At 39.2% G+C, this 13,260-nt stretch overlaps 1 protein-coding gene across 4 annotated transcripts in view; it reads left to right on the forward strand.

Moving 5' to 3' along the window:
* Positions 1-13,260, forward strand: part of IKZF1 (IKAROS family zinc finger 1) — a 68,077-nt gene that overhangs the window by 13,150 nt on the left and 41,667 nt on the right. For all 4 annotated transcript variants that reach the window (XM_059477972.1, XM_059477981.1, XM_059477990.1 and 1 more), the window contains exon 3: positions 5,599-5,718. In XM_059477972.1, coding sequence (XP_059333955.1) covers positions 5,599-5,718 — 120 coding nt within the window. The remainder of the gene's footprint in view (positions 1-5,598; positions 5,719-13,260) is intronic.

A 13,260-nucleotide genomic window follows, 5' to 3' on the forward strand; every position in this document is an offset into this window, starting at 1 on the left:
AACTTACACATCACTGCTTTGTTGCAGGTTGAACCAATTTGTAAATGAAATAAAATCTGTCTTATGCAGTTCCTGGAGCATTTGTGGCCTTAGCAGAAAAAGTAGTGGAGTTTAGTTGTTTATTCACTTTGGATCTGCCTGGAGCAATGGGAGGCACCATGATTTGAATCCAGCTCCTCTGCCTGCTGCAGAAACCCTTCCCTGCTTGCATGAGCTCTTATGGGGAGGAGCGCTGACCTCCTCTTCCTCTGCAGCAGCACAGGCTACCCTGGATACCCCCACCTAACTGTTGTGGTATTCTTTACAACGGTGTGAATTTGAGCTTCACACCTGCTACTTCTTACTAGAGCATTGCTTGTTTTTCTTTTGACATGAAGAGTAGCAGCAGGGGAGATGCTGCCTTGAGTCAAGGATTGGATTGGTAGAGCAAACACTTTGCATTCCTTGTGGCCTGCCTCTCCCCTTCAGAGAGAAATCTTACAAGAACCTTTGCCATTTTGAATGCTTGTATATATGTAAATATATACATAATAGATGTATATCTATAAATGTAAATATATACATAATAGATGTATATCTATAATTTGTAGTTCTCAAAGTTTTTGTAGTTGAACCACTGTAGTATTTTGCTGTGCCTTTTAGCTTTTCTAGCATATCATGCAATAGTACTATTCTTCAATGAGAGAGGGTTTTCTTGAAAAAGAAAGTTACCTTTGATAAGAGGGAGACCTACACAAACTGATTAAATTGTGCTTTGAACTCTCCTGCCATTTCTGTCACTGAGCATCTGGTACTTTCTGTGAGTAAAGGCTGTGACTTGTATTGGGTTGTTAGCTGGATTTATGGCCAAAGAAAGAACTTCCTAATTTACTTTCATTTATGGTAAGAGATATTTGGGGACTCACCTTCTGGAAATGAGAGTTTGTCAGATTAGGTTCCACAGATACTGCCTCTTCATAAGCTCTTACTAGACCTCAGTAGAGGATCTGAAGGTACAGGGATGTTATCTCCTTCTTTCTCATAGGTGAATACAGAAAGGAATTTTCCCCTTGTATATTCTCCTTGGTTTCTACATGCTTCTGGGATGCTTCCTAGCATGATGAGGGGAACTCTGCTATATGTTGGGAACCAATTAAACAATTGCAGTTTCAGGAGTGTAAGATTGTCCTGACAACTGTAAAACACTTACTTATTTCTCCTGTTTTATGAGTATTGCTCGTCAGGTATATCTGGCTCTGTGGGCCTATGGAATTAGGGGGCTTCAGGAGCACACTTGGTTGGGTTTTTTAAAAATATAAGTTAAAAAATAAACTTGGTTTGGTGGATTTCTTCAGGTCTTTTTGTTTTGCTTTTCAACCCAGAAATAAAGAAGGTCTCTAGAAACAGTTGCCCCAGCTCAAATGTGGTGTTTTGCAGCCATGTGCTCTATGCAGCTGCAGCTGACTCAGGTGTGGCAGCGACCAGCCAGGCCAGGAGAGTGTAAAACTAACGTGAGTGAGCCAAACCCTGCATGCACACAGGCATTCCCACCTCGGGGAATCCAGGCATGGCTGACTCCTAGAGGAACTGAAATACTGTGTGACTAGCACAGAGTTCACACTTTTTATTTTTCTCCTGAAAGTGATATTTCATGAGACAAGCAGTTGCAGTTCTGAAATGAGGAGAGAGCTGACATACATTTAACCAAATGGTATCCGGCACCCATACAAGAGAGTCAGAAAACACAGATAATATCTCACTTAACAAGCAGTATTTTTCCTGCCTTTTTTTCTTTTTTTTTTTCTCTTTTTTTTTTCAGTTTTAGGGTCTAACAGTTAAGGAAGGTGAAAAAACGGTACAAATGTTTCCACATCTAACATTAAGAGATCTCCTAGAACAAATCAGGCTGTGCTGCACTCTGCAAAAGCAGGAAGAAGAAACCCTCAATATTAAATACACACACACACACAACATTAGTTTTTCAAAGGAGAGGGAATGAGATTTCTATAATACATCCTGCCCTGGCTTTCTTTTCAACAATCGTAGCACCAGCAGCACCATTCTGGCATGAACTGAATCACTCTCAGATCTGGATGCACATGCTAAAGGAACATGTAAAGGCTAAGGACTTTGACAGAAATAAAAGATACTAAAACCTTATTGAACTTTATTGCAGTTTTTTCCCCTCCCTCTCTTTCCTTATGGCTTCAGGTATATTTTTAGGGCAGAGATGAGGAAACTCAAATAGAGAGAAGTTGACGGTTTAGCCAAGCATCACTGATAGGTTAGGCTCTTTGACTATTTTTATACAGAAATGGCAGTGTAGAAAATTTAAGACCATCTTACAGAGATGCAGATTGGTATAAAGGAATATTTGATACAGTGGTGCAGTGGTAATTCTTTCATTTGATACAGCCTGAAGTGGTAATTCTTTCTATTTTTGAGTTAACCAAGAGCAACGCAAATCAGTGGCAGTACCAGAAACAGAACTTCAATTCCACAGCTAAGGTGGCTTTTTATAATAATTAATTTAGAAACCCAAAACTCACCCCCTAGACCCCAAGATTAGATTATTTTTTTTATACTTTACTTCTTAAGATACTTTGCTCTGTTATGTGACTTTTGAATAATTTTCCCCAGTACTGGCCACTAGGTATTGGGGTGGGGTTTAGCTCCTTTTTCTTTGACCAGTTGTTGTTCTGGGCACGTCTGTTTGAAATTAAAATGGAAAGCATTCCCACCTTCCCCCACTACCCTTCCATTTCTAAATTCAGTGGAAAAAGAATGTTGTTGAGATCGTGTATGTGTAAGATTGCCATGCAGTAATGAGCTTTCCATGGTGTAATGATTCAGATGTAGTTAAGGCATGAAATACAAATACGATGCTCTAGAATCCAAGAGACAGAGCTCAATAAATGGATCTATTTAAAATCCACTATTTTTGTCCTGTCTTTTTGCATGTAGGGATTTCTCAATCATGAGTAACAAGAAGAAATCAAATTATATTAAATGGGTCATTAAAGACAAGTTTATAAGTTTTCTTAACTGCAGTCTTCTGCAAAGAGGGAAACAGACCTGATCTCCAGCTTCTACCCCACCAAGTCCAAGAGGCGAGCCTGATTCATACCACCTGGGCAAACTGCTATTAATTTAACAAGTAGAAGACTGATACCCATTTAGTGAACCAAAGAGCTCCCCACTGCAAATGTATTCTTCTGCTAACAGGTTTCCATTCCAAAAGGACTGCTCTGACTTCAAATCCTGCCCAGACTACATTGTAGGATGCCTAATAACATGCTTATAAAGATATTATTTTGTTATCTGTTTTCCCATAGTTTTGGTATTATGAGTTTATATTGGTTTGTAATCATACATAGTTTTCAGCTTTTTAGGATAATTGTTCTTCTCAGTCTAGACTCAGTCAAAGCATCAACATCCATTGTTGTAACTGGGAGTGCTGTTTCATCCTTGGAAGATGCAGGTAGCTTTGGATTACTGTTACTTTTTAACAAATTTTGTTAACTTATGTGTAATGTAAAGAAAGCTGCCAGGCTGTTGCTTGCCCTCTTATTAAACCTCTGGGTTTTTTTGGTTTTCATTTTGTGTGGGGCAAAATATGTTGAACAAACTGAAATATTTCAGCTGTCTCTCCTCACTTATGCATTTTATCTGTAAGAGATGCCTCAACTTGGCAGGTTAGGACTTGCAATGGAAAGTTGCTGTCAGTTCTGTAAGTTCCCTACATCCCAGGAATCTGAAGAAATAATTTAATAAGGAGTTAAATTGTTAATGGTAAAAAAATTTAATTCACTTACTTCCTGCTTTTATTTTTCTTTGCTTTAAAATTCATGCTCCCTCTTCTCCATTTATGCAATCTGCCTTTGCTCTTTCACTGATATCCAGTGGGTGTGATTTTGCCCATTTAAGAATATGCCACAGAAGCTGGGTATGAGAGGGACCTTATTAAATCATCTAGTTAATCCTCTTGCCAGTGCAGAGCTGTTTCTTCAACACCCTGGAGTCCTCTGGCTGCAGTTTGGGATAGTTCACCTGATGAAGCTCTCAAAACTCCTGCTCAGCAATTATTCCGCAGTTTCATAGGTGTGTCATTAAGAAATGCAGTCACATACTCATTTAATTCATTTAAACAAGTCTGTGCCAACAACTCAAAACAGCTCTTTTGGAAGATGATTTAAAACTACCTATCATTTCTCCCCATCATGATCAATATAGATGGGAAAACACAATGCTTTGATCCATCCAGGAGGCAGGGAGGAAACCAATCACTTCATTCAGATCAAGTCCGTAACTGGCACCACTAAGCTGCTGTCACTAAAGTAAGGTATATTTGGTTTAGTTTTTCCATTTCTGGTAAGTGTTTAAGGTTTAATTGATGTTTGTGTTTTAATGAGGGAATCCTCGTTAGGAAAAAACCCACAAATTTGTTAAGGCTGTGTGCCATAAAATTACTGCCCTTACTGGTGTGCCAATTGCCACAGGATGTCAAACAGATTTCATCAATGTAATTTGGTAACATCTCCATTTTCGAGACAAGGGTCTTATGTGAACATTACTGCATTTGAATTCTGCTCTGGGCCTGTTTTGTTCCTTGCTATTAATGCAAAGGCCAGTATTTTAGTAATAGTCAATGAAATTAATCACTTAGATAATTCCTTCAGTAGATGTTTCCAAGCATGCTTTTGTTAGGGATATATGCAGTCATTTTGAAAGTTCTGCAAGACAGTGATAGTACTATGGGCAGGAGATGTATGCTGTTACTGAGGGGTGAATCAAGAAACCTCACAATTTCTGGAAGCACAATACTTAGCAAGAGAGTTCTTTTTTCTTACTGTATTGTGTTTGGCACTAAAACAGTTCCACAATATCTACAGTGTTTTAAAGCACCAACCTGTTTGCCTCTGCAAAGCCTTGTGTACTCAAGATGTTCAGGTTTGTTTACTATTTGCAAATAGAAGACAATAAAATCCTTGAAGTCTGCTAATGGTACATGTTTAAGAAGTCCTGATAGTTACAGGCATTTCACTACTTCTACAGTGACCAGCCAGAACTTGATCTAGGGGCATTAGTGAAGCTTGCTGGCATTGTAGCTGAGTTTTCAGTTGAAGATAAAACTTTATTTGAGGTAGTTCATTTGGAGCCCCAGAATACCTGTGGGTTAGAATTCCCTATGTCTTTGAAGCAAATCCAGATGTGTTCTCAAGAAGTTGTGGAAGAAAGAAGATTTTTTTACCAAGGATGTCCATTTGATAACCTTTATAATCTGTCAGTCTGTGTTGGCTAAATTGGACCTTCTGAGCATAGCAGCTGGAAAACATACATATCTCACAAATATCCAGAATGGTAAGACTAATAACTGTGCATCCATACTCAGTAAATTTTTCACAGACATTGATATGCATTCTTTTAAAAAATATTATTCCCCTGTATTCCTAAGACGTTTTCTTTGCGGGAGTGGGGTTGGGTCCTAAGAATACCATGTTTTAGTAGTGTTTAGGGGTTTTGTAAGTTTTTTTTGGTTTGTGGTTCCTCTTATGGTATTATTTGAAAATGAGGCTACTCCAACAATGACAATCTAACTGATGCTTTCCTCACTATTAGGAAAGGAAAGTCCTCCAACTAGTGATGTCCCTGATGATCCAGATGAACCTATGCCTATACCAGAGGACCTTTCAACTAGTACTGGAGGTCAGCAGAGTTCTAAGAATGACAGAATCTTGGGTAAGATAACAAATACAATCTAATAAGAAATACTAGTAGATGATATAACAAAAATGTTAAATTACTTTTTCACATACTGGTAAACAAGCAGGTCCTGTGCCTTTCCATCTTCTTCGAGTGCATAGTGTTTTTTATGCAACCTTTTTTTTGGGAAAGGCATCTTCATCTGCAGAGAACTTATAAAGATCCTACTTTTTATCTTCTTACCATGACTTTTGCTTGATATTCTCCTCAGGAAAGAGAGTTTTCATTCTGTGTAGGAAATGGAATGAAATATGTGGGTCCAGGTCAAAATTATATGAAGTCAGATTTCATAAAAATTCAATAAATGCTCAAGTATTTTTATTATTATTTTGTTATTAATTTGAATGCTATCTTGAATGTTACTGTGTTATCTCCTATTCAGATTTCTTCAGAAATACATATTAGAACACACATAGTATTTATATATTTGAGATTCCAATATTTGATCTTCATTTATCTCTGATTTTGGGAACTTTGGGAAACACTTATCTTTTAGATAAAAATCCACAATTGATGAAGTCTGTTGGGTTGGAATTTTTGTCCAGAGATGATTGTGCAAAATGCTGATTATTCTTAGGGATCTCAGACTCACACCAAGGACTAGCAATGCTGATGACTACTGTATGCACCAGCTCCCACGTGGTGCACTAAAAAGACTAAATATTACTTGAGCATCATGCCTGTTAACTAATAGGGAAAAAAAAGGAAAAGAGGGAAAAAAAGCACAGTGACTCCCAGAATGCTGTGAGAAATGTCCTATGTGATAAAAATAGCTCTGTAAAGGGATGACTATCAAAGTACAAGTGTTAACCCACGAATACAAGTATTGTTCATTATTCTTACATTCTAACATTATTGTAAGAGTAAGGGTCAGGGTGGACGATTTACAGAAAGATTGCAAGTGCCTTTAAATATTAATAGTCTAGGGAAATCCAGTAAAGGATACTAGGTGGAAAGGGAGGCACAGAGGGCAAAATAATTAATTCAGCATAATGCACAAGGATGGTGTCAGCATTAGGAATAGAACCTACTCCCAAACTCCAGCACAAGCTAGTAGTGAGTGCATCATCTCATGCATCTTCATTCTATTTATCATTTGATCCCCTCTTATCAAAAATGTGAGCAAAAATTTCAGCTCCTAGATACATATTGACATACTTTATGGAAAAAATAATATTTAAAAATGCTTTTTAACAATCGAATCACTTATTAAATGATTTATTTTTCAGTCCAAAGATCTTTGGACAAAATCTTTCATTAACTGCTTGTCTATCGACTCAGCAAAACGAGTTGTGTCATCTTTCTACCACAGTAACTAAGCCTACTAAATATTTAAGCCCTGAGTCAAAAATTAAAGTTTTAAATTCTTTGTTCAAACCCAAACACGATTTTTCATTATGTTGAATTTTCTTTGATGTACATACAAATATCATGAAGGTGCAGCAAAGTTGAACTTCATATTTGCTGACGATGTAGTGATTCTGTCAACAGTTCAGTCATATATCAACACGTACACATATTCTAAATAAGTTCCATCTGTTATTCTCATTACTCAGCAATAAATAAGATTTACCATGCTCTGACATTAACACTTTTTCTCCAGCCACTTTACCCATAGGTCTTTTGTTTATAAGGGCCATACCTTGTAGTGAGACATTTACCATAGCCAACAGAAACAAAGACAATTCACAATACTCTGCCTTATGGATGATCTGTAGGTATCAATTCCAATGCTTGCAATATTTGTTTTTTCTTTAAAGCTGCATGCACTTTTACCTCTTCTATTGCTCCTTTTTACTAACTTTAAGCTAGCTCTCTGAAAACAGTATACTAAAAAATTAATTCTTCCTTTTTACAAAGAGGATCTGAATATATGCCCCAGGCATATCAGGAGCCATATGATTACTGTTCACATTCTGGATCTTCAATTTAGGAATAAAATAATACCTTAGGAGTGGTGTTTGGCCTACATGATCCTATAGGTGTATTAGGGGTGAAGAGGGCTATCTTCCTATGTAGGTAGTGGCCTGGAAGCGTAGACAGGCTTCGTGTTTAGTACAACACTGTCATTGCCATGTCCCTAGATCTGTTCTTCACTGTTAGTCATCACCAAACTTAGGTAGACAAGAATGATCTGAAAAATTAGTTTGAAGGTTGACAGATAGACAGGAGAGCATTGTAAAGACCCAGATGTTATCTGTGTGTATTTGGCAGGTGGGAGCTAGACTGTGGCCTGTGGTAACCAACAGGCCCTGCATGAACAGATATGGCCAGCCAAGAATTTCTCCCTGTATGACTTTCCTAATGTCCCATCTGTTTCTTTCATCAAAAGGGAATCCCCTAGCATTTGGATTTATTTCAACATAGGGTTTACAATGCATTCCACTTAACCTGTAACACCCTGAGAGATCAGCTGTCCATGCAAAATACATCAAGGAATTTGAGTCAGACATTTAATGAAGTCTCTACATTCTGGAGGATATTTTTGTATATGTAGGGCTATAGAGGTAACAATGGGAATTGCAAGTTTTTTAAATGAAAAGAATAAATATTTACCTCATCCTACTGAAATTAGGTGAGAAGTCTTTTTTTAGCTTTAATCAGTCTGTGAGATAGAAATGTTGAATTGACAACTCGCATACTCAGATTTGTAGTAACATTTAATGAAAAAATGTTTCATTATTTGACTCCTGGAGTCAAAAGTTTAATTACCTTTTTTATCAATTTAGCATTTCAAAGGTCAAAGATTACAGGAAATAAGCTATTTTTAGAAAAAAAAAGATAGGCTCTACTCTTCCATGTGTTTTTAAAAATCTCTTTTTGTGCTTCTTCCAAACATGTACTGAGACTTTAATGTGGTGCTACAGAGCTGATAGAAACATTGGAGATATTTCTCCTGCTCTGAGAAGGAAGGTGTTGAAGGCCTCTACTTGCCAGATTTTATTGGTTGCCTTTAGTTTTTGAATTATCATTTAAAATTACTATAGAGGGTGCAAATTTCATAAAGGAGGTACCAGGGGATCATGAAATGTATGTTTTGATTTGTGTCCCCAGGCAGGGGGGATGCCCAAAACATGGGTTTCTTCTGACCAATGATCAACAGGTCTGAAAGGATAATTTATGGAAGTAAAGTCATCAACAGTTTCTAGTAATAACCCCAAGTAGCACAGCAAAGCAGAAACATATTGGAAGAGATGTTCTGGTCATCATCAAGACTCTTCATTTCCTTGATGAGCTTACTATAATTTTAATGTTGCAACCCCCAGAAAGCCACTATGTGTTGAGCAGCTTCCTTCTACATGCTTAATTTCTGCTGCTCTCTCCACTAGATCTTCTTCCTTCCTTGTCCTGTTCTCCACCCCAAATTTACTTCTCAGGCTGATCTGACACCTATAACATTTTATTATTTTAATCTTGTTCTTTTCACCCATGTGCTCTACAGATAGTTTCTCTAGAAGACACAGTGAACATTTTCAGCAAAGTGTGAGATTTTCACAGCTCTTTAGGGCTCTGGAGACTCTCTTTTATCATCTCTCCTAAATATACTTTTGAAATCTTGGTCTGAGTTATTTAGAAATCCACTGGAAGTCCATTCCATTAAGAATTAGTGGCTTTGCAGCCTATTTTGAACAGCCCTATTTCTCATGGTACCCTATTGGAAATATCATTTGATAATTCTCAGTCTCTGCAAGGTTCAGGTTAAACGTTGTATGCACCTTTTGTGGATGATCAGTACTGAACATCCTGTGTGTGGTAAACAGTTGCAATTTAGGGCTGTTTGTGCTCTGAGACTGTATCCTTATACATGTGTGGGAAGTTAATGACTCAGTGATCTGTAGATCAAATCCTACTTCATGGAGAAAGAGCCCTTTGCTGCAGTGGTGGCATTTGTCTGGAAAGGTAGGCCGGGCCTTCTTTATCCATAACTGCTAATTCCATAGGTGGCCATGAATGGATAAAAAAAAAACCTCTTCTAACTTCTCACAGTGTTAGTGGCTTCAGAAGGAGGCTGTGGGCTCACCATTTCTGCACAGATAGCTGTCTGGTGCTGCAGATGACCATAGGCTTCTAAGACAGAAGTGAAATGTTTCCACTGCAGTCACAGATTACAGTCTGGGCTTGGAACAAATAATGTATAGAGATCTTCTTTTTCAGAGGTGGGGAGAATTCATCTCACAAAATTGGGTTGAAACTGTCAAACAATTGACAGAGTATACCCAAAGTAACCAGTCAGGGTGATCATAGACATCAGTAGAAAACAGACAAGATTCATATGAAATTATAAAGTCTATTTGTTTAAAATAAATAGGTATGAGAAGCAACATTAAAAGGAAGATTTTTTTTTGGACATTTTTCTCTCCCAGTGGGTAATACCAAATGATGATGTTCTGTCCCTCTCACAACTCAATTATTGAAGCAGAAGCCTGTGTACCTGCAGGCTTTGGTGTCTGGCATCACTGGGACCCTGGCATTGCCTTCACACCCTGGGGTCCTCCCTCTCAGCCATGGGCATTCAGAGGTTGTAACCTGCATGAGGAGGTACTTACTGATGCAGGCTAGTGTCCCCTCTCTGAGAAGCTTTGCTACTTTATTTCCTTAAAAGGAGCTCCACCATTTGAGATCACGGGCACAAGAATTGCTGAGGGGCCACCACAGGCAACCACAACCATTGCTATTACATAAATCTACTGCAACTCACACACAGCTGGGTGGAGACAGAGTAGAAGTGTGGAAAGGCAGCAGACGGAGGGGAAAAGCGAGGAAAGACAAAAGGGGAAGTGCCCCACCCCAGCTTGCAAAATCGGCCCTGTGGTTCAGACAGGTCCAGTGCACTGGTGCCCTGGTAATTCTGCTGGGCAGGAAAAGGAGCTGAAGAAAAAGGCTGCTGGAGCTATTTGCACACTCCTCCTTGTGGGTGTTCAGTGGCTATGAAGGCAGTGTCTTGTGTATGAGTAATAAAGTGTGGCATGTGTATGCCTGGACATTCAGGGAACCAAATTCCAAGAGCTGAAATAACCTGGAGGACTGTGTAATATGTTTTATTTGCTCAGGTTTCAGATGGACATCTCTACTACTCAAAGGTCTGGAAGTGTGTAGAAACTGACAAGCCTTTGTAAATTATCAGTGATAATTGTTGTCTCACCTGATGTAGCCCCCATGAGAGCAGAGAGAAAATTTGTTTTGAGATGGTTTGGGGAGCTTTGAAAATTATCTTTAACCCTCCACAATGAGACAAGGCTTGAAAGTCCAACTGAGGAGGCTTCTGAAGGAGTTGAAAAACTTGAAGCTGAAATATTTTAGGAACTTTTAAAAATAAGGAAGTCAGGAATCTCCCCTCTTGTTTGGTCTGAAGCCCCTATTTCTAACCCCAAAGTAACAGTCCCCAGTATCGACTGGTATTGTATGTTCTGAGAGCCTGCCAGTATGATGTATATTTTTTTAAGAAGAATGCAGGAGATATTTTTGTCGGGATTATTTTAGCTTTGCCTGCAAAACTCTTATAAGGATTTGTATAGAAGAGGATGGGGATGGTTTAGTTGGAGAAGTCATGTGACAAATTTCATGAATGCCCTTAAATGTGCTATACAGGATATAAGTTATATTCCAGCCTTCAAAGGAATATTTTGCATGAGCATAGTGTGAAACAGAAGGTGCAGAAGAGCCTGGTATATGGGGCCATTGGGAATTTCCTGTTGTGCCAAGAGACAACCTCTGATCTATGTAATGACTTGGAAAAATGTGCACAAAGGCAAATGGAAAAATGTCCTATTACTAAAGGTGAATTCCTCTATCAAATTTAAAAATGCTTGCTGCAAGTAATGGAGGGTGAACATTTTCAGAATAAACTTGCAAGAAATTTGTGGAAGTAAGGGTGACCCAGCCTGGAAAACAGAGCTGCTGTAGCCCCAGTGTAGGCTGTGCTGCATTATCAGTTCAGTTCTCTCAACCTGTCCATGCAAAGCCAGATCAGGCATGTAAAAATCTGCCCTCTTGATGAAACTATAGCACATGACAAAATCAAAGCCTTGAGAACAGAACTGATCCTAAAAAGAGTTGTATTTTTACAATGATTTTTATTTCGTTTTGTGAGGATTTCTTTTACTCAGAAACATGACAGCAGCATGATTTGTGTTGCCACTGTGTGGCAACATGATATTGCAGGAGGTCCTGAAGTTATGTTTTTTTTCTCCTATTTCTCCAGAGCTGTGTAGCTTGTGGAGCTGCAGCCTGTTTCATGAGCACCTGCTGGGTAAAGCTGTGTTTTCAGAAGATAACATCAGCACAAAAGTCAGGAAAAACCTGGGAGCTGTGCAAGTTTTTGTTTGTTCAGCGTTGGAGAGTGGCACACATTGCTTGAATAGGAGAGATGCAGTGTGTTTAGCTGTGTGGCTTTAGGTACAGAGATTGAGTCTGCTGATCTAAACTGCAGTGAGAGGAAGTTCTCTTTATCTGAGCAGAAGAGATGTGCCTCAGAGATAAGACCCCTTCTAGCTCAGGAGTTAAATTTATCTAGCAGGATCTCAGCAGTGGCTGCAGCTCAACTCAGAAACACCATGCTCTGGCTGGAAGGTGGGCATATTTTAAGCTGGGGAGGACATCTGTAACTGCAGTTTTCAAAAATTCAGGTGATTTTTAAGGGAATAATTCTTCATCAAAAGGTTGGATTCATCTCCTGACACAAGCCACCCCTCTGTTCTGTGTTAATTCTTGCTTAGTCTTTGTTGTAGGCTTGCTTTTTACCTTGAGCAAGTTTTCTCTCACCCTGAGTGCTCTTGACTGTAGCCTTACCAAAAACTTAACTGCTGTAATGAGGCACAGTGCAGGAACTACTTGCCCCTACAGAGGTGATGTTTCAGAACCAGCTGATCTTTTGGTCTTGTTCAGCCACTCCTCACATTTCTGTAATTTCAGCTTCTGCTCTGGTGGCTCCCTGGGAAGAGATGGTTTCTGGCTGCAGAGGACTTGCAGCTATGCTTTCCCCTCAGATGAACTTCTTGGGCTCTGTCCCATAGTAAAATGTGCAAACACAGTGTCACTCTGGCTTGATCCACCACATCTGAGATTTGCAAGGAAGGATGTGCAGTGCAGCCATGCCTCCACAGTTTTCTTCAATGTAGAAAAAGCCCTTTATGATAAAGAGAGGGGATGGAAGAGCTCCTTTTTGGAGCTATAGTCCTAAAGCCAGGAGTGAACACCAATCATTGCAGCAGGGCAGAGGTTTGTTCCCAAACCTTTTCCTTTGAGTTCACTATGTGAGGTTTCTTGAAGCCTCAGAGAGCCTCTCAGGAAAAAGCTTTGCCTGGCAGGCAGTAGAGAGGTGTGACATAGGCACCAGTGCAGGCTTACCCTTAGCATGTCATTTATGGTGGTGATGTGGGACCACAGGAAGCTGTTAACTTGTGAAGGTGGATCCGCTAGTGTCCCGGGATTTTGGCTTCCAGACACAGCTTATTGGAAACTGTCATGCCTCATCCAGCTCACTCCCTGAACAAGTGAGCAGAACAGCAGCCCAAAAGC

This window comes from Ammospiza nelsoni, chromosome 1 (genome assembly GCF_027579445.1).
Source record: "Ammospiza nelsoni isolate bAmmNel1 chromosome 1, bAmmNel1.pri, whole genome shotgun sequence".
Classification (NCBI taxonomy): domain Eukaryota; kingdom Metazoa; phylum Chordata; class Aves; order Passeriformes; family Passerellidae; genus Ammospiza; species Ammospiza nelsoni.